Below are 20,821 nucleotides of genomic sequence, written 5' to 3' on the forward strand. Positions count from 1 at the left end.
CACAGAACTATAGTACTACACAACATATTACAGAACGTGACTGTAATAGTGTAGGCCTTGTAGTAACGTACTGTAGTGAGCACTATAGTAAATTGTATAGTACTACACTAGTGTATCACAATACTATACTGTTGTGCTGTAATACACACAAATTGCAATATGCTATACTTTTTACGTAAGAAACACACAAATTAAAGCACACGTATAAAGGGTAATTCTTCTATACTCTTAATCCAAAAATCTCAAAATGCCTCACAAATACCACAGGTAAGAACATCAGTACACGTCCGTCCTATTTTGATTACTACAGAACATTCTGGAAATGGTTTTATGTGGGTAGCGCGTTTGTATTTTGTGTATGAAGGGATCTGGCAAAATAAATATTATTAACCACAACATTAAAGACGACAAAGCAGACGCCGGTTCACGTCAACCACAAATTTCCAGAACATTTCAAAGATAAATTCCCCTCCTCCCCCCATTAGAGTTTGCGGCTTTGGCTGTAGCAGGAAGTGACGTTACAAGTGCCGAGGAACAAGCAGGGGCACCAGAAGTTGCTCTTGTGCGGCGCCTTTAGAGTACAAAACGTACACTATACAGTATAAAACAACAGCAACAAAAGGGAGGTCTTGGTAGCCGAACGGGGAGGTGAGTCTGTGTCTGATGTTGTCCTGACCGCCGACGGTTGCGTTTGTGCGTAGTGAGTGCACGTCGTGGAGGATGGCGAAGGGAGAGTGCAAATACTGCGTGCTCTGAATACATTTGCCGAGCTGGTTAAGATGTGATCCAGAGAAATATATGCCCGTGCGTGTCGCAGCGATATCGGGGGAGGGTTGTTCATCCGGGGGGGTCGGTCCCCGGAGTCTGTATGACTAGAACCCCGAAAGCGTGAAAACGGCAGAGATTGGCGGGGGGGGGAGGATCTTTTGTCCTCCAGGATAGTGGTGAGGAAAGTGTCCCCCTCAAAACACGGGGTCTCCCCTGATTACGAGGATGGTGGGTTCGTAGACACTCTCTCTCTCTCCCTCCCCCCGCCGCCCCGGTTCTGCTGTGAAGTATTTCATGATTGAAGAGTCGCGTCGTCCCTTAATTGCTCTTAGATGCGAGTATTGGATTTAGTACGTGCGTGAGCTGGGAACCCCATTTCGAGCAAAACACCTCTCAAAGAGAAACCTCGCAGCACGGACCGCACTGGGTGAACCCAGGTCCGGGTCGACCCGGGGTGACTGTGTTTTTGGTGTCGCTGCCCCTCACCGCGGCCAGTGACCAACGCCAGTACCTGCTGCTCTCTGTGAGCAATGTTATCGCTGTTGACAGGGCCGCTCTTAGGATGTCGGCGGGGCATAAAGGCAAAACTGGACGTAACCAGTGTTTTTGTTTTGCGAGGCAAGCGGTGTCGGGAGGTACTACACGGCTTGGGCCCGCCTGCGGTTGGCTTTGTACACCGGTGTTTTCAATCCGCACCGAAGACCGAGGCGTGTCTGGATGAGTGTGGGGACGTCCCCACTAAAGACCCCCCCTGTCCACACCGGCAGGCGCCGAGAACCGTGTATCCCTGTCGCCCTGGTCCCTGGACTGGATTAGCCGGTTCAAATGAAGGTAGTCTTGCCCCTGCGTCCATGGGGCACTTTCTCCTTCCCTCTCCTCAGAGTACACGTGAGGCTGGCTGTAGTTTACAGTCTGTGACTTATAATAATAATAATAATAATAATAATTGGTTACACTTATATAGCGCTTTTCTGGACACTCCACTCAAAACGCTTCACAGGTAATGGGGACTCCCCTCCACCACCACCAATGAGTGGCATCCACCTGAACTTTTCGTGATGGGCTGATTTGTTAAATGCTGAGACACGGCCCTCGGTTTGTGGCTCTTCTTTTCAGTTCCCTCTTTGGCTTTAGGGCTGTTGTTATTTTCGATTTGTAAACATTTCCTTTGCTGACGCCGGGAGAGCTTTCCGTGCGAATCCGGGGCGAGGAAGAGTTACTTCTGCCCTTTTGAAAAATGTGTGTGCCGGTCTAGTTTTGACACCGCGTGTGAAATTAGGTAAAACTGCTGCTGAGCTGTCACTATTTGGACTTTTCTACAGTAAAAAAAAAAAACCTGAATAGCTGTAGGGGACATTTGTGTTGATTTAAGCAAATTTCAAGATTTTCATAACGTCTGCTCGTGTATTAGCATGAGGGAGTACGCTTTAGTGAGCTGCGGTTGACACCAGAATACATTCCCGGTTGTGGATGTCCTCTTAATCCACTTAATACCCTGTGCATGTGGCACAGAAAAGCCATTGCTACAGTGCTTTAAATGTGTTACTTTTCAACAGGTTTGCACTCAATCTATGGATTCATTTCTAAAGTCCCCTCTGTGCTTTATTAGGAAAGAGCTGCTGTTACTGGTGCCTATATTACACACACAGCCATGAGACCCAGCGATACAGTTTCTTAGCAAATGGTATATTTCTGTTCAAGCCATTTGAAAAGTGTTGCTTCTGAGATCTGTGTTTGGTTTCTGGAGCAAGCACTTCAAAGTGTATTGAATGTCTTTAACATAGACACTTAGATAGTTTGCTGGCTACGTATGAAGTAGCTGGCTTGCCAGTATCTTTGAGAGGTAGTTTTGGTTGTGTAAAGATAGGTTGTCTTGCACCAGTTCTAAAGATGGTGGTAAAGTTGCAAACGCTAATCCTATCCCGCTTTTAACATAAAATCATACAGTGTGATGGATTGTGAGAGAAGGACCTTCCATCAAGACTTTCGGTTTCAGGGGAGTAAGGCTATAGTCTAAAAGTCAGCGTATTGACCTGCATGATGCTCTCTTGTTTGCGTAATTCAGGACTGTTGGAGATGAGGCCTTTGTATCTGTGTGTTGGGCCAGCTGCCTTCATGAAATGATAAAGCGCACCGTGATTAATGGAGTGGTCACATGAGGAAATAAACCAGATCTGCTCTTTCCTTGTCTGGAAGATAAGAGGATTGTGAACCCAGAAACTTTTATTTTATTTGGTCATTAATTATATATAATTTATAAAATGTCATGACGTATTTAACCTTTTTCCCTGTGTTTAAGGCTACCTTTTAGAGGCATTACTTAATTTCTTAACTATAAACAAGCTGAAAAAAATGTTGGAGAAACAGCAGAAATGGACTTAAGAAGTATAATTCTGAGATTGCACATTTGTTGAATAAACAGAAATGTAATTTAGACAAGGTATGTGATCTGTTTGCACTGAACTGTCATTTACATCACATTAACTAATTGGACTTCTGTCAGTGATGTACAGACTTTCTGTCCTGACGCAAGATCTTGAGACTTGCATCCCAGTTAAATAAAACAGCAGCAGCAGTTTTAGGGATGGGAATCCCTTTGGTTCAGGGGCATCTGTTTTGATGTCACAATCCATGCGTTGTGATCGAGGGATTATGTGTTGGACATGTTACACAAGTGGTTGGTGGACATTAGCGTGGGCTACTGCTTATCTGTACTGTTGTATCGTTGTCTGGACACTGTGAGTTGGAAGCAGATAAGCGAGTGAGCCCTGAAGTACAGAACTGACCTTGCTTATCTGTCTTGCTAACATGAGGGGGGGCTGGACTTGTACAGGCGTCCCCCGTTTTATGGGAAGGTTACATTCCACGAAAACCTCGCATCAGCGGTACCTTAACCCTGCAGGGGGGAAAAAGGGGTTGTGTGGAACGGTGTTAAATGTAGTGTTCCAAATGCATTTGGATCATACAAATACATGCTGACATACATTAGGAATTAAAACTAAACTTAACGTAAATGTTATTTGACACATTATTCTAACTAAAAATAAATCAATGCTCGCCAAAATAGGCAGACCGTAAGGCTCAGGGGACCGAGATGTGGGTGCTGATTTTGACTCCAAAATAACAGCAGCAGCTATAGCAGGAACAGATGGAAATGGCAAACGCGCCGCATAAGTAGCTCAGACCCGCAAACCGCGGTGGCGAGTGCGTGACTGAAAGAGGAGCGACTCGTTGGGCAGGCTTTGGCGGGAAGAAGCAGGTCTATAGCTTGTTTCGCGGGAATTTGCTCTACCGCCACAGATCCCGTAAAAATGAATTTTTTTTTGCATTAAGGGGGTCAGTCGCGTAAAAGCGCATTCGCATAGACGGAAGCCGCAAAAAGCGGGGGACGCCTGTGTTTGCTTAACATTGCAGCGGTCTAGCCATTGTCCACCCATCCATTTTCTCACTATTTCTCCCACCTCAGTGTTGAGGGGGAGAAGGAGCTGACCCAAGCAAGTAATGGGTGCAAGGCAAGGTACACTTAGACTGGGACACAGGGCAGACGCACAGACACAGTCTCACACCTAGAGAACATCTGTCAGTTTTCCAAGCAGATAATGTCCTAGGGCAGGAATTGAACTGAGGCAGTAATGCTATCCACTGCACCCCTGTGCTCTGGTTTCCTCCCCCAGTCCATCAACATACTGGTAGATTAATTACTTCACTTGCCGCCCTGTCCAGCTGTTCACTCTCCCTGCCATCTTTCGTTATTCATCTATTAGCATGAACCTGGTCCTGGAGTCAGTGCTCACTGCAAATATTATAGCCACCTTAACACATCCATGCCTGCAAATCGTGAGGAAAGATTATGCTTTTGCTCAACCTACTCTGTCACTATTATAATTATTGCAAGGTCTAAGTGATAATCGGTTTGGCAAAAATTGTGGGTTGAAAAGCATTGAAACCCCAACTTGCAGTGCGGTGGCGTTGGGGTGCCACACAAGCCCTTGGATTATTCACTGGTTGAGTTTGAAAGGAAAGACATTATTCTGATTGTGGCGCTCAAAGTACAAAAGTAGTGCAAAACGTGCGTGTGGATGCTCATTCTCAAAACCCAGGATTGATTTAGGCTGCACTTCACATCCCATTTCAGGGCTGCCAGCTGAGTTGCTAATTGTATGATTGCCCAGTCACAGATCAGCCTTGTGCCTGAATCCTCCTGCCAGTCCGTTAGCCAATTTATCAGCCCAAGTGAATCAGCTCTCAGAACGAAGTAATTAGGCTCGGCAGCTTCAATCTGCCACAGACCACACACACGGTACAATTCTTTGTGCTCCACTTCAGGATGCAACATGTATGATGCATTCTTAATGCGCTTTAGCGGATTTTAAACCGCTGGTTCGTTTGCGGCTCTTTACAGTCTGCTAACATTCCCGTTCATTCTTTAGATGTCAGTGGCCAGTGCTATTTTTATTGTAGGTAAATGACAAACCAACCAGAGAGGCTCTGATTGTAGGGAGATTTTCAGCTTGTCCCCCTGGAGTTCTCTGTAGCCAGAATTCAGAAATGGTTGTTCTTGACGTTATTGTTTTTTAATATGGGATTTAAGTTTCACAGAATGCTTAAAGTGTGAACTTTAATATTAAAGCGGTTTTGTGTAATAAGCAGAAAAAAACTGTTTTATATTGTTTGTGATTGGATTAATCTTAGTTCATTCTTCTTAAGTCAGTTTGGGTAAATCATAATAAAAATAAAGAGAGGACGCTTTTGCGTTTTTAACATTTAGCCTGAGAACATACTTAAACGTTTTTTTTTGCTTTTCTTTTCCTTTGCTGTTCTTAATTACCTGCAATACACTGGCAACCAGATGTCTTATTTAATGACATGTTTGAACATTAAAAATTACTCTTCTACAATGAAGACCTCTTGCTTCACAGCACATCATAGCCTGAACTTTTCTCAACACTGGACAAAAAAGGTAGGCAAAAAATGTTGATTTATAACCGTTTCTCCTCAAGGCCAGGCTTGCTATGTTTTTTAAAATAGTTGGGGGAAATTGACTTTTAATGTTATTAGAATGTCACGTGCTGGATCTGATCTACATGAATGTTCTGTCATTTAGATGGCATTTGAATGTCTTGTACTGGATAGATTGGTTTTCGTCTGACATTTTAATAGTCTTTGATGCAACTGAATTTTTTTGGGTTGAAATTAAAATGAGAGAGCAGCTTAGTCACTGCAAAAATGTTTTTGGTTTCCACTCTCATGGGGGAGAAAACTGGATGGCAAGTTGGTCCATGTTTTGTTGTAAGAACCATGGCTCAGCTTTACTTTTAAATGTTTGAATTCTTGGTGCTAAACTGTATGCCTTGTGACGGGCAATGTTTTTGATAACCGCGTAGTAGTCTTCTATCTGCAACACGCAGTAGTCTAAAGTTATAAGTTGAGAGAGTCAGTTAAAATGTACCTTTTAAAAAGCAATGGTTTCCCAATGTAGTTGGCTCTTAACTTTTGAATGTTTTTTTTGCATTAAAATGGTGTAATAAAACCATATTGCAAATAAATTTTACTTTAATGAGGAGAGGATATACTTGATAACATTCTACCTGAGAAAAATGTAAAATGTAAAATAGTCAAGTGGGTGAGCTTACTTTGAATGGAATCCATTAAAATATTATGTGAAAATGACTTGCTTAACAAAGCAAAAACATCTGTTAGGAGAAAATACCATTGCTGTACCTCACTTTTGACTCACTTCAGACAGGGAGGGTTTGTGTTGTCTCATTGATAGCGACGTGCCGGCTGTTGTGACTGTGCCTGACAATTGAAACAGAATGGGATTTAGGGGACATGGTGGGGTTGAATGGTCAGGAAGAGAGAAGAGGTGAGCTTGCAGATGCTGAATGTTTGGCATCTGCAACAACTGACAGGCACCCATATACTGCTGAAACAGAACAAGAGAAAGCAACAGAAGATTTTTCAGAATTGAAGTTTTTGATTCTACATTTCTAGCACTATTAGACAGCTGCCTTTTAAAGTAGAGCTTCTTAAAGTACAGCACCAACAGTTTACTTTTCTAACACCAATACATTAGTACTGATATTAATGTTCAAACTATACAGACTGTACAAAGTTCGAATGTGTATTCTGGTGTTGTTTTTCAGGAACATAAGGCATTGAAGCACTGTTTCAAAAACTTGTTTGAAAGATGTGCTTTCAAACTTGTTTGATTTGTTGTTCCCTCTAAATAACTTGTGTTTTAAGTTTATTTTTAAATGTAGTGCATGATTCACTGCATTTGAATAGTTTCTTTAGAACACACTGACCTGCTCTGTAAGGAAAACCAGTGGCCTGTGCCAGGGATGGGCACCACGTGGATCCCGATCTGTTCAGTCATGCACTCCCGCTTGCTCAGGGACTCTTTGAACTGCCTGAAATCATTGGAATGTCAGAATCTGCCTTCGCTGGAGCAAAGCGGAAAAGCACCTCCCACTCCTCGCCACCCCCCTTTTCATTTTTTCATTCCATAGATATAGTGATGTCTCCTGGCAGTGTTTCGGAAATTGTGCACAGCTGGCAGACTGATCCGAGTTTACAATGTTTTCCTCCGTTTCGCGTTGTCCGTCCCCATATTGTGATACACATTGTCCCCAGCACGTTCTCACCACAGTTGGAACAGTGGCTCATAGAAACCAGCCAGCTAACGTTTCAAAGGCAACAGGAGGACCTTCCAAACATTCCTATAAATGTAATTTGCTGATACCACTAAAAAGTCAATCTCTGTGTAAATGTTATTACCGTTCTTGTGCGAGAAATGCACCCGCCATCTTGTGATTACGTTTATACTTTAGATAATGTGGTTTCTGTTGGAAGACGGAGACCATCGTTTATCTTTTACCTTTTGTAAATTTCTACATTTCACAATAGTTGCTGTCTAGTTATTTTGTGTGGAAAATGAAGGGCAGTGTCGCACGTACGCTACACTATAGGTTTTAGGCCCTGGAAAAGGAGTCCTAGATGAGCTGCTTTTTCTTCTTTTTTCCTGAAAGTGTTTCCTGTGATAATGCAAAGCAACTCTAGATTAGAGAGGTGTGGAATGGGGTTGGTGCCCTCTATCAGACTATCGGCAGTAATCCCTATACCTCATCATCTGCACCCTCACTGGGATTCATCTCCTGCTGTGCACAGTGTGTAGTGTACTTCAGTGAGCTATTCAGCTTCATTTATGAATCTTGCAACATGCAAATTTGCGATAAACATTTAGCGTTTTATTCTAATTAGATGAGCTGGATGAAATACCTTCGATTTTTAGCCAAAGCCAATACATCTCTTGGCATGCAGAGTTTTGCCTCTGCCAGCTGTAGGTTCTTGATTTCGAACGAAACATTACAGCTCCTTATTTTCTCAGTCCATGCACCCATATATAGAAAAACAGGGCCGTTCTCCTGCCAAGTTAGAAAAAGCTGCTAACATAGCAATTTTGAAAGTTGTTTAGATTGCTATGTTTGTTGCACACCAATGGAGCTACAAGGTCTACAGAGCACGCAATGTTAAAACTTAAAATATGGAAAACCAAAGTCTCCATTTCTTTGCTGTAATTCAGAACCTGTGATGCTTTGATTGCTCTACTGTTTTCTGGGCCTTTTCTGATTTTGGTCCTTTGATGTGTAAATGTCCCAATGGCTGGACAGGACCCATTCATTGTGCACAGCAAGATCTGTGCCCGGGGTTAGTTTTTTTTAAAATATTTTTCCCAGCTATATACAAAGTGTGATCTACTTCGTTGGTACTTTTCAAATATGTTAGGAACGAAGAAAAATTGCCAATAAGCTGGAATTAAAATTGTTCTTCAGGTTGCAGTGTAATACAGGACAAAAATGTAGTTACTTTCGTGTTTTTCTAATCAAAGTCATTACAGTGCCATATGATGTTAGGGCACTATGTAGTGTTTCTTAATCACCATTTATTTGCCAAGGACTCGATCCTGTTGAATGCATTGGAAAATGGTGCAGTTCTGCCCCCCCCCCCCCCACACGCACACGAGATAACCATCATGAACGTCACTCACTCTTTAAAGCTGTTTTATTTAACCCAAAAGACACCTGCCAAGCACTTTATCAGTTTGCCTGGAAACTGGGGAGTTTCTCCGAATGGCACTGCTGCCTCACAGCTCCAGGGTTTCAGGATCAGTTCCAACTTGGCTTGCTACCTTAAGTTGTTGTGGAGTTTGCTAGTTTTCCTGATGTTAACAGTGGCATCCTGCTGGATGTCCGGTCTTCCAAAGGCATGCTGTTTAGGATTGTATGGCAATCTTAAGCCTTTTCCGCACTGCAGGACTCGACATGACTTGACTTCTAGTCGAGAGCATGTCAAATTTAACAGTCGCAGTTGCTGAATCTCCCTGCCTTCTCTGTCCTTGAGGGTGTCAAATCATGCGACTAGCAATCGCAGGGAGTGACTAATTACACGATTCCCTCATGACTTTCCGTCACGGTTCCAAATCTCGTAATGTGCTGTGAAAGTACCGCAAGGCCACCTCGTTTGGCAGTCTCCTTTGCCTGTAAAGAGCTTTGAGTGGAGTGTCCAGAAAAGCACTATGTACGTGTAGGGAATTATTATAAATAAATCTGCCTTGAATCATTCTAGCAAAGGGGAGATGTTATTTAAACGATTGGAAGAAGAAAATGTCTCATTTGTAAGTTTTATTGCAAATAAGTCTTTATAGCACCATAACCCAAATAACTCTAAAGTACCAGTTTAAGGTATTAAAAGCAGCCAAGTCTATTATGATCGGTTCTTGTAATTCTGATAAAGGTACAATAATACTTGCTCCACAATTAGTAATGCAACTTGCACGTGCAGCCTTGAGTCGGTTTAGTTTAGGAGGCTGCGTAATGGTAAGTTGGCCTGTTTGCAGTGGAAACCGATATGACTGAAAGCTGATGTTTTGAAGAGGCAGTGGAATGTTTTTTCAAGTTGACTTTCTGTAATCACCCAGTCTCATTGGGTGAGTGAGGGTGCAAAAGCCCATGTTTGCAATTGGGTTTGTTTTAGGAATCCATCTTAATTTTATACATTCTCTTATTTATATTTGTGTAGTTTATAGAATACAGAGTTCTATGGCAGTTTAGCCTCTTGTTTATTGATTAAATATTAGCATTTATTGAAAAGGCAGTTATAGTACAGGTTTTTTTCCTGTCAGCTCTCTGTTCTTAAACTGTGAAAACCGTAAATTCTTGTGATACTAATCAGTATTGAATAGTAATATAGGCAGAAATGGCCAAAAGTATATTGTTTTAGATTACCTAGCAAAGAGACTGCTGGTTATTCTTTAGGTAGTAGAAACATTGTCCACTGTAGTTTTCCTTTCAGGCTTCGTTGACCTTATGTGTTTTCTTTGTTGAGCACTTTTTTTAAAGTAAAAGGAACCCTTAACTCTAGCCTTTGAAACTGAACCAAAGAACTAAAGTCTTGTGCTTGAAAACCACTTGTAAATGAAATTAGTTTTAAAATCCTTTTCAGCACTTAGTCCTTTGTTTAAGAAATACTCTGCTCTAGATGTGTAATTTGCAGAGATTTAGCAAATATCCCAGCTTGATCATTTTACTTTTCTCTCCTATCAAGCTCTCAATGGCTTTTTGATCTACTTCTGGTTTCACATGGACCCAGTTACTTAATTTCCAAGCACCTGTCTTTTGCAACCACACTGTACTTAAGGGGGATTTGGAAATCCAGGAGTGCTACTAATTCCTAGCTGCAGCAAGTGGAGCAGAGGCAAAATAAAGACAAATAAAAAAAGCGTGAACTACTTGAATGGATACCATTCGGCACAGAGGGTATCCCCAGACCAGAGCTGTTATTTCAGTTGGGTTTTCTGAACCCGTTGGTTTAGTGCAGTCATTTAGAGAGAAGGCTAGAAGACCTAAACCATCAGCATCATCAGTTCTCTGGTCTCACAAAGCCTTCCCATCTTTTCTCCTATTGGACCTTGGTTTATTGACTTATTGGCCAGTTGCTAGGCAACACCTGCCACAAAGACTGACTTTTTTTTTTTAGTAAAAGCTGACCCTGAATGCAGTAGCTGTTTGTCTGTACTGGTTGCTAGACATTGAAAATACATACTGCGCAATAACGGGTACGTAAAATTCATGCTATTAGTGTGGGGGAAAAACTGTGTGCGGATCAATTTTCTCAGTCATTTCTAAACAATTACACATGCTCTACGATTTAACACTTTCTGAAACAGGAAAAAACCCTTTTTGTACAGCTTTGTAAGGAACAAAATGCTTCTTTAGGGGAATGTTTAATGAAATGTTTTTTCATAAGCAAAAGTTATGGCCTTCTATCAAAAGGACACCCTATCAGTCGATTGAATGTTGAATCAGCACTATTGGTTGTCATGGTTTACTACACTTACTCTGTCCTGCTGTGAACTCTGAACATAAAGTGGATATCAAAAGTCTACACAACCTTAATTAAAATGTTGTCGATGTAAAGGCTGAAATCAAGACAAATCATGCCAGACCCCTTTTCACCTTTTAATAAAATCTTGTATCCAACAATATTGAAGTGAAAAACAGATGGATCATTTTTAGGAAAAATAATTTACAAAGAACTGTCACTGCCTTGGTTCCGTAAGGGTGCACAATTATAGGAAGTGCACATGTAACTAGGTATTCTGGTTAATCAGAAAGACAGTTCTTGAGAAGAGGCTTTTCAAATACAGAGTGATTCTGGTTTTAATAGACAAGTAGCACCTTCCTGAAGTATGAAACAGCTGGATACCTGGGTGGGAGGGGTTATCTTCATTTTTTTCCTGTTTGCTTCTTTGCTCTGGAACTATACAGATCATCGGTGGAGGGCAGATGTCAGCCAATGACCCTATCTGCAAACCGGAGAACACCCTACAGTTCCCCTTTGGAGTGGGCAGACGCATGACCAAACCCAACAGTTCAGTTATAGAGGCAGTCAGAATGCTCTCGATAATGGCTCTGCAAGACTCGGAATTGGTGGAGAGATGCTAACGTTTTTTTTTCAAGTTGGCGCAGAAAGTACATTCCTTGCTGTGCTTTCTTTGCGATACTGGTGATATCCGTGTCCTATTTAAAGCTGTGGCCAGTGCCAGTCTGTAGTCTCAAGCCCCCGAGCATGAGTCACAGTCTGGCCTTCCTTGGCAAATATACCTCCTCCCATGAGTCTCCCTCTGCTGCCAGACTGGAGGAGTGAAGGCAGCTCGGCTCGGACTGTGCTGGTCTGTAGCTAGATGTTATTTCTTCTGTAACAGTGAGTGAAAACTTCCTTTTCTGTATGAAATGGATTTTTAATTACATGCGGTGTACTAATGTCGGTTATTTTTATAATATAATATATACATCTAGTGGCGTGATGGTTTAATTTCCTTGGGCAATTAGAAATCGTAACAGTGGTCTGCGAGAGTGCTTTAGGGCTATTTGGACTCAATAGGATGGAATAACAACCAGTTGCTGTGTACGGATATACAATATCATCGATATCTATATTGTATATAATTATATATGATGTATATAATATATATGTATGATAATATCATATAATTGATTTGAATTGTTGGTTAATATTAATAATATATTAATATGTCAATTGGTTGATTTTGATACTGATCATTTAGGGATTACACAGAATTGATAACATTAAAGTTAAATATACAATCAGCTATATCATTTCTTACCTCAGTCTTGTATTTAATCATTCTCAATGACAAGTAAACATCCATTGGAACATGTTTGGGGTAAAAAGAGAAATCGGGGGTAGAATTGGGTTTACGCGCAGGTTCGTTGTCTCTTTGCCTGGCATCTTACATTAAAGTTTGCGCTGCAGTGGTTGCTGCCATGTGGTCGATAATATCATATGGCCAGGGTTCGATTGAGAGAGGGGAGCAGAGCAGAGGGAACTGTGCGTTACCTTTAGAAACGCCTGCTGCTTCCCAATTGATTGGTTGCGTTTTGGGTGATTACCCAACGTCCTCCGCCTTAGAGTTTTAGTCAGGGTGGTCTCCCTTGGTAAGTACCATACTGGAAAATACAGATGTTTTCCGACAGACACCCCGCTTGGTTGTCCTGGATTACGTTCATGACATGGGTCATGCTGCCCGTCAGTGAGCTCTCTTAAAGCTCCATTCCTAGTGCTTTACACAGAGGCTAAGCTGCTGGAGTTGTGTGGCCAAGGCAACGGAATGGCTATTAGAAATCTAAGTTCTTAGTGTAATTATATGCCTTGCCGCGAAATCATTTGGGGTTATTGCAATTCATGATTTTACATCAAATAGCACTAGAGGATTACATTCACCCCCTTAAAAGCTGTGTTTGAATGTCTGGCCTTTTATATCTGGCCTTTACACATATGTGCTTCATCACTTTTCTTGGCATGATGAGTAAGAAGCTAGAAATATGGAGATCTGAGTCGGGCCGACAGGATCTGTGATTGGGCCCTTCAAACCCAGGAGGCTCATGTAGCTGAAGATTATTTTCCTGTGCTCTTTTGGCAGTATAGGCCAAAAGAGAGCCGTGCTTCAGCTGTCAAACCAGTGAGAGCTGCGCGGTGGACAGTCTGGCTGGTGTGGGCATTGCGTTTTGGGAGCTGCAGTAGATGTTAGAGTATCCGTCTGAAACAAATAAATTTTGCTGCCAGATTTATGGATAACATTGTTGTGGTTCACTTTCACACCTAGCGGTGAGAAGACCAAGCGTATTGTTCAACAGCCTCGCTGAATAAGGTCAGCGCCGATCAAGAAGGGTATGAAGCAGCATGAAATACCGCACATTGGAAAGGGCGCTGAGCTGCCAAGGCGATATAAATAGCTAAAAGCAGGAGACAACTCAGTTCTGGGTGGACTTAGTTGCTGATCGCTTTAGAATTTTTTCTTCCGAGTTCACTCTGGGCTGCACACTTCCAGAAGCAAAAGGAAAAAGTTGTGATGTCTCGGCTTTATATTAAAGGTAGGTTTACAAGCTTCATAAAATGGATGTCTTCTCCGTGCAGGCTGTGAATAGTTATTCAGTCGCCCTTGAAAGATCTCAAATGTACTGTTCTGCCTAGCTTGTGTTCTAGCCATCTTAGCTACTTTAATGTGACATATTGTGTTATTATAAGTGGGGAAATAAAATACTGGGTACAATATTAGCTTTTCTTAGAAGGATACGTTTGCATTAATGTGTCAGAGATTATTAGGCTATTGGAAGTTTGGTTTTTACTTATTCTTAGTTCATATCTTCTTTAAATGCTGTATAAAACAATAAAATTACCCAATTTAACCTGATTGGAGAATGCAGGTCATCAGTTATGTGAATCTACTTAATAGATGCAGATTATTTGTGCAAATTACATATAAAGGTAATGTCATGGCACAGCTACAGGGGCACCAAAGAGACCTATTGAATTGCAGTTTGATTGCCTGCTGACTGTACTGATTTATTAGAAAATGTATTGTTTTAATGTTTTTTATTCTACACGAGTCTGCAAAATCCTCAACACGTCCTCAAATAAGGTAACAGGCTCGTCTTATACAGTACCTTTTATCAACAGCTATATCATCACCCTGCAATTCGCAACTGGCAACCCACTGAAGCTCAGCTGGTGTGAGCCTGGTCAGTACATGGATGGGAGACCTCCTGGGAAAAACTTAAGGTTGCTGCTGGAAAAGGTGTTAGATGGGGCCAGTAGGGGGCTCTCACCCTGTGGTGTGTGTGTGGGTCCTAATGCCCCAGTATCGTGACAGGGTGTATACTATACTGTAAAAAAAGGCGCTGTCCTTCAAATGAGACGTAAAGCTAAGGTCCTGACTCTCTGTAGTCATTAAAAATCACAGGGTATTTCTCAAAGAGTAGGGGCATTACCCTAGTGTCATGTCATTCCCATCTATGAATTGGGTTTATTATTCTTTTCTCCTCCCCATTACTAGCTAATGTGTTGTAAGTTTACTGGTGCACTATGGCTGCTGTCACATCATCGAGGTGGGGGCTGCACATTACCTGTAAAGTGCTTTGAGTGGAGTGTCAAGAAAAGTGCTATACAAGTGTAAGAATTCTCATTATTATTATTATTATTGTACCTTGTGTTGTGTTAGGCAAGAACTGTAGTTTGAAACCTTGATCTTTACCTATGCAATGGGAGTCTTAATGTACATCTGTTGACTCTTGGCAAGATACTCCACACTGATTCCAGCACTGGGAGCCATGAGGGGTAGAGTATTGCTCATTGGCTCACCCCCTCCGATGTTCCATAAGGGTTTTACACAGGATGATGCCAGCACAGATTCAAAATGTAACTTTAAGAGGAACAACATGTAACATAAACAGCATGGGCACTTTCACTAAGAAACTGGCAAAGCAGTGCTATGAAAATGAGACGTTTTGAAAACAAAAGAGCTAGTGGAGAGTGCAATAAATCTAGGAAGATTTGGCTAAGTAAAGTCCAAGGTGCATGAAAGTAGTTTATCTTTGTTACTGTTTTTTGTAATGCTTTTTCCAGCATTAACAAATGGATGGTAGTTTGAGATTAATGGGGGACACTTACTAAGACCACAGACGCGTAAAGATAAACTTCTGCAGCATTTTCAGCACAAAATTGCACATGGCCCCTTGGTCACGGTCTCCTTTTCTATGCGGTTTCATAATCTGTATCTCTTCAGCTGTGATATCACTCACTGTTACAGCTAAAACTACTGTATGTTGACAAAATAAACTCAGAAAGTTTTTTTTTCCCTTGATAGTGTAGAAGCCAGGGTTTGTATTACACGTTGGTCATCCTGTCAAAGGTTGTGTCTCCTGACTACAAGAGGCACCAGTTTTCTCAAAGGCATTAACAAAATCACTCCAACGAACTTAAGAATCAGTAGTGTTTCCCATACTTTTACAATACTTCTGAGTCTATCAATTAGTAGTAGAACAACTAGTGAAGACCCCATTTTGTGTTTGACACAAGGGCCAGGCTGTTGAATAGAGACAGAATGTTGCTTAGTAAAGACATTACTCATTATTTTCTAGAAACCTACACTATGCAGCTGTAGAACTCAACACCGAATTGCCTTATTATAGCTTGCTGTTGGAGCTGGGCTGCTTGGTGATCTCTTTTGATAACTAGTACAGTTTTGCCATTCCTCAATATTTACAGTTTTGTTTTATGCTTCATTGAATGCATTTTAGACTTTCGAAAGGCCGACTTAAATTGAGCGTTGAGATTCTTGTTACCCTTCATGAAAGCACCAATTTCTACTTAAATTTAGGCTACCTTTTGCAGATGCTAATATTTGTCGAAAGCTCATTTTGGTCAATGCACGAAATTAAAATATGTACTTGTTTAGGAGAGAACAGATCTGGTGAACACCGATCTGGTTGACACTGTGGGGTAAACGCTGAAGAGTTTGCAGATAACTGATTGATGGGCATCTTTAGCTAAAGTTGAGCAATAATAAACCATTTTAGTTTAGTGTAATTTCTGGTATCAATGATGTCAACATTAGTTACTAGTGATATACAAAAATAACACAATTACATACCCCTTTAAGGACCTGATAGATGCTTACAGTAAAACAGAGAACCTTATTAGTGGGATACCACTGTTTTAATGTTCCCAGAAACTTGATTCATTTTTAAGAAGTGACAATTTGGATTAACGGACCACAGAAGGGTAGGGTCCATTGCTGTGCTCTGTACATTTATTTTGCATCTCAACATGTCTGATGTAAAGTGTGCATTTTACAGTTAAAATAGTGGGTAATCTGGCTCTACATTGTTTATCTCCTGAAATTGTATAGATTCAAACTGTATTCAGCAGTATAGATTCAAACCGTCATTACAAAAATAGGCCTTGCTCTTGGCCGAAGTTTCCCCACATTAAACTATTTGAAAGCTTAGTAATTGGTTAGAAGTTTCTTTGACTTGGGGTGTTTTTCTTCCTTCTCCCTGTATGTTGACTCACCAAGTTCCTCTTTCTTCAGCTCTGTAGTAATAATACTGTAGGTCTGTCTTGTACCTGTCTTCGTGTAAAAAGGGATGCTTAAACTAAAATTGATGTTGACTTGCTAGATCCAACGGTCTACATAAATCGATCAACTGGAATTATATTTTTTAGCAAATAAGGAAAGTGCCCATTGCCAGCTGTTTCTGCTGCAGCATTTGAAATGCTGAAACTGGCCTCTGTCCCGATGGCAGATTAAACTGCTTAAAATGTAGTCGTCTTCCATATGGCCGGTGGTCTCTTCACTGGTGCTAATGTTAACGTTACCATTCCTATCCTTACAACATTTTGGGGGGATTACTTAAACTTACACTTATCACTTCACAGACATTGTAGCGTGAACACTTTGTGACGAGTTATAACTATTGAATGATTTTGACTGCAAGTGCTGCCTTTCACTGAGCAGGTCAAGTCAGTCCGTTTATGAGTGATGATATAATGAAGGAGAAGCACAGAGACATTGCATCCAGTTTTCCCACCATGAACAAAAACTGTGGAGGAGCCAAATCGCCCAACTACTTTAACTGTACAGGCTGCAGCCTACATTATTAGTATTGGTGAAGACCAAGCTTTGAGACCAAGACCGGACGTGTGACCGAAACTAGAGTCGAAACTGTAAAGCATTGAAGACCAATTGCAGTTGTAAAAAATATAAATTTTGTTGAGCCTGGCTTCTAAATGAAATTCTCCCCACAAGTCTGTAATACGTTCTGTAAGGTACCTTACAATTTTTGTAGTGCTGCACAGAGTAACAGCATTGTACAGATCCCGATAAGCTCTCGGCAGCTGCTGGCACATTAAAATCCCTGGCCTTCAGTAGCTTCTTTGCACTGTGATTAGGTGATGAGATGCTGGAATTTACATAAACTGGGGGAGTGAGTGACAGAATTTAGTGCTTTAATCACGTGTTATGTGACCAGCAGAGAGACTTGAGCTAAATATAAATTCTGGGAAGTAAATTAAAATACTAATGTCATTATAATAATTGCCGTTATTCTTAGGTACAAGCACTCAAGTACTTAGGAACTCTGAGTAGGGGAAAGTCCCATCTGAACACGAAGGTGAACTGTGAGCTCTGAAGAGGATTTTTCTTTGGGGGGGAAAAAGTAGTTGATCCTGATGAACCAACATTATAAACTCGCCGCATTGTTTGTATGATGTGAAAAACTTAAAAGTGACATTGAAAAATATGAGCGCTGCTGGTCCAAGCTAGGGCTGTGCTCTTGTCCTGTTACTGGGATTCTCCAAAGCGGTGGCCAGGTGATTGTCAGAGAGCTTCCGGGGCTTAGTTAGGACGAATCGGCCAGGTGTCTCTCAGCTTTTCAGTCAACGACCTCTGCGAATTGCTGGGCACCTGCAGTGAGGTCAGTGAGGGACATAGCCCTTCTGAAGAGTGCAGATGACTCTAGCTGCGAGTACAGAAGGACCATGTCTGAGTGTTGCGTTCTCTCCTGAGTGGGTAGAGGAGTCTATGATGTTGAATGAGATCTTAATGGCAGTTTGTTATAACTGGTGCTTCTAAATTTATAAGTGCTCAAAGATTATCCAACGCTGGTCAGAAACCACATTGTTGTAAGCTAAGAACCATTTTGTTTATAAGCTAGTCCGAGTTCATTTTGAAAAATGTTCCCACTATGTGTGCCTGCACATGCCTTTGTCTTTTATTACATCTTTAAAACCAAAACAAAGTAAAATGGGGAAGACTCAAGCCCGGTGATCCATGCTCAGTCTCAAGTGTACATAATTAATGAACTGTTGCCTTTCTGTGATTTAGGAGGCTTCACTTTTCACTTTGAGCATTTGCTGGTGAAAAGTGTGTGTTCCGTTTCTCCGTGCCTTGTACACTTTTGTGATCAACGCAGCTTAAGAAGCATATGCTTGAAATGTCCCCTTGAAGTGAGTGTGAATTATTTTTGCTTGAACATGTTCAATAAAGATGCGTTACCACACACTTATAAATAATGAAACTGGAGAGCAAGTGTTACTGCGACTAAGGCAGTGGCAACTTTCTAATACAAAGGGTTGAGACTGTTATGTAACGTAGCCTGAAGATTGAATAAAAAGAATGGCATATAGGATGTTTATAAAGTATTTAGAAGTTTGTCATAAAAAAATTAGTAGTAGAGTTTGTAAAACTCCAAAGTCTAATCCTTGTTAGAAGCCAAGTCCAGCACAGCTGCAGCGAAAGAGATATCGGAAGAAACCAGAGGTGAAAGACAGAAGGGTGTCAAGCCACTACTTGTCTTGTGTGCAATAGGAGCTGGAAGTGTGGTGTATGATGAGCAATGGAACAGAAATTTGGCCAATGTTATGCACTCCATTGCCAGAGCAGTTTCCAGCCTCTGGAGGTGCACATTTCAACAGAAATAAGTTTGCTTTTCGAGTTTATACAGTTAGTGGAATTCCCCCTCACATTATCAGTTGTCCTGTTATCGTTCAGAACGTTATTTTCCTGTTATTCAGTGGAGTCTCCCACGAGTCGGTCTTCCGATTAATGCTTGCTTTAATTTTGAATTGGTACATTCAAAGGTAAGTAGTTTGGGTTGCAATAAATGTCCTCTATTGGGGAATCTCTTTTCATTGAATGTGTTGACCTGGACACTCAAAAGCAGGAATGTCAGTGATGTTGAATTGTATGGATTGAAGCTGAATTTACTCCGCACAAAAATGTGTTTCCATTACTTGCCGGTGTGTAGTGTATACATATACAGGAGCATTGTGACCCTCACCCATGAAGAGTTTACAAGCACAAACACTTTCCCTTTCTTGGTCACCCAGGATAATGATAAATGTCCAGTGTTATACAGGACATGTTACATGAGCATATAATCCCATGTATTGCCATATATTCTGCTGACTGCTACTGTGCCCAAAGATGTGATGGTTTTGCTCTCTTGCATTACTATAGTAGTTTTCAATCCTGGTACCAAAGAACTGCTGTATCTGCTGGTTTTTGTCCTGTCTTGGTGCCTCTGCTGATCTATTTGCTTGTTTAGATTTTTTTCCTGCACTCTGACCTTAAAAACATAGCTGTAGTACGTTAGTTTCAACATTTTCTTACAGAAATGTATGCAGTCTCTCCTCAGCACTAGTTATAAGTTTGCTTCCTTATTTAACTCTTCAATCTTTTTTTATGATGAACAAATGTGGGTGGGTATGACAATCAATAGGAAAAGCACATTTACGTTTTGGTTGACCCACCTCCATTAGCATAACTCTGAAATTCACCAGTTAATAGAGGGTTAATAGCAATAATGAATCCTGTTCAACTTGTAAGAGCCCAAGGAAATGTAAAAATAGGTCTCAAATAGAAGTTTTGAAATTGCTTATCCTAAAATTACTAAAGAACTCTGCTTGAGCCAAAATCGGAAGACAGAAGGGTCCCCGACGACAAGAACTGAGAAACACTGAATTACTCAGTTCAGTGTTTAGTGGTCACAAATGTGTAAAATAACCCTTTTTCTCTGTTAGTTTCAGGCGTTTTATCTGACTTGCATTTTCTTGTTTTGCAGTTTAAAACAAAGGCTTTACGGAAAGATGGTGGAATATTACCAGATTTTAGGAGTGCAGAAAACTGCTTCTCAAGAGGATATCAAAAAAGCGTAAGTACTTATGTCCAGAAAGGGCATCTATTTTTAACACTTGTAAAACTATCAATCAGTTGCAAAAGATGTCATGACCTAATTTTATACTAAACGCAAGTGAGTGTGGAGGCAGTATAAATACAAAATTAAGGTGCAGGGTGTCTTAAACTCTTCTGAATACAGTCTTATATGACTCTTGTGATGTTTTAATTCAAAACTTATATGAATGTGCACAGATATGCATGACTATAACAATGTTACTCTTAAAAACAGTCCAGAGCAAAATTTGTTCTTTTCTGAAAAGTTTTGAATGTGTGAATCTGTAAAGCAACAACATGGATGTAGAAATGATAAATTTTCACTCGAACAATAGTAGAAAGCTTCTATATTTGGAATTTAAAAGAGGAGAGATCCGTTGAAGGTTGTTTTGAAGGTGTTTTATGCGAACTGTCTAATACGCTAATCACAGCCTCTGTCTAGATATCCTTACTTTG

At 41.0% G+C, this 20,821-nt stretch overlaps 1 protein-coding gene across 4 annotated transcripts in view; it reads left to right on the top strand.

The window, feature by feature from the left end:
- Positions 1 to 502: 502 nt before the first annotated feature.
- LOC102682783 (dnaJ homolog subfamily B member 6) overlaps positions 503 to 20,821 on the top strand; it is a 48,018-nt gene continuing 27,699 nt past the window's right edge. Inside the window, exons 1-3 of one of the 4 annotated variants that reach the window (XM_015354821.2) lie at positions 13,300 to 13,724; positions 14,311 to 14,372; positions 20,256 to 20,345. In XM_015354821.2, coding sequence (XP_015210307.1) covers positions 20,281 to 20,345 — 65 coding nt within the window. In that variant the 5' untranslated portion in view covers positions 13,300 to 13,724; positions 14,311 to 14,372; positions 20,256 to 20,280. Of the gene's footprint in view, positions 649 to 11,936; positions 12,034 to 13,299; positions 13,725 to 14,310; positions 14,373 to 20,255; positions 20,346 to 20,821 lie in introns of those variants that run through there. The other 3 variants (XM_006634434.3, XM_069190991.1, XM_015354820.2) reach the window with 3 other exon arrangements.

This window comes from Lepisosteus oculatus, chromosome 6 (genome assembly GCF_040954835.1).
Source record: "Lepisosteus oculatus isolate fLepOcu1 chromosome 6, fLepOcu1.hap2, whole genome shotgun sequence".
In the NCBI taxonomy this organism is placed as follows: domain Eukaryota; kingdom Metazoa; phylum Chordata; class Actinopteri; order Semionotiformes; family Lepisosteidae; genus Lepisosteus; species Lepisosteus oculatus.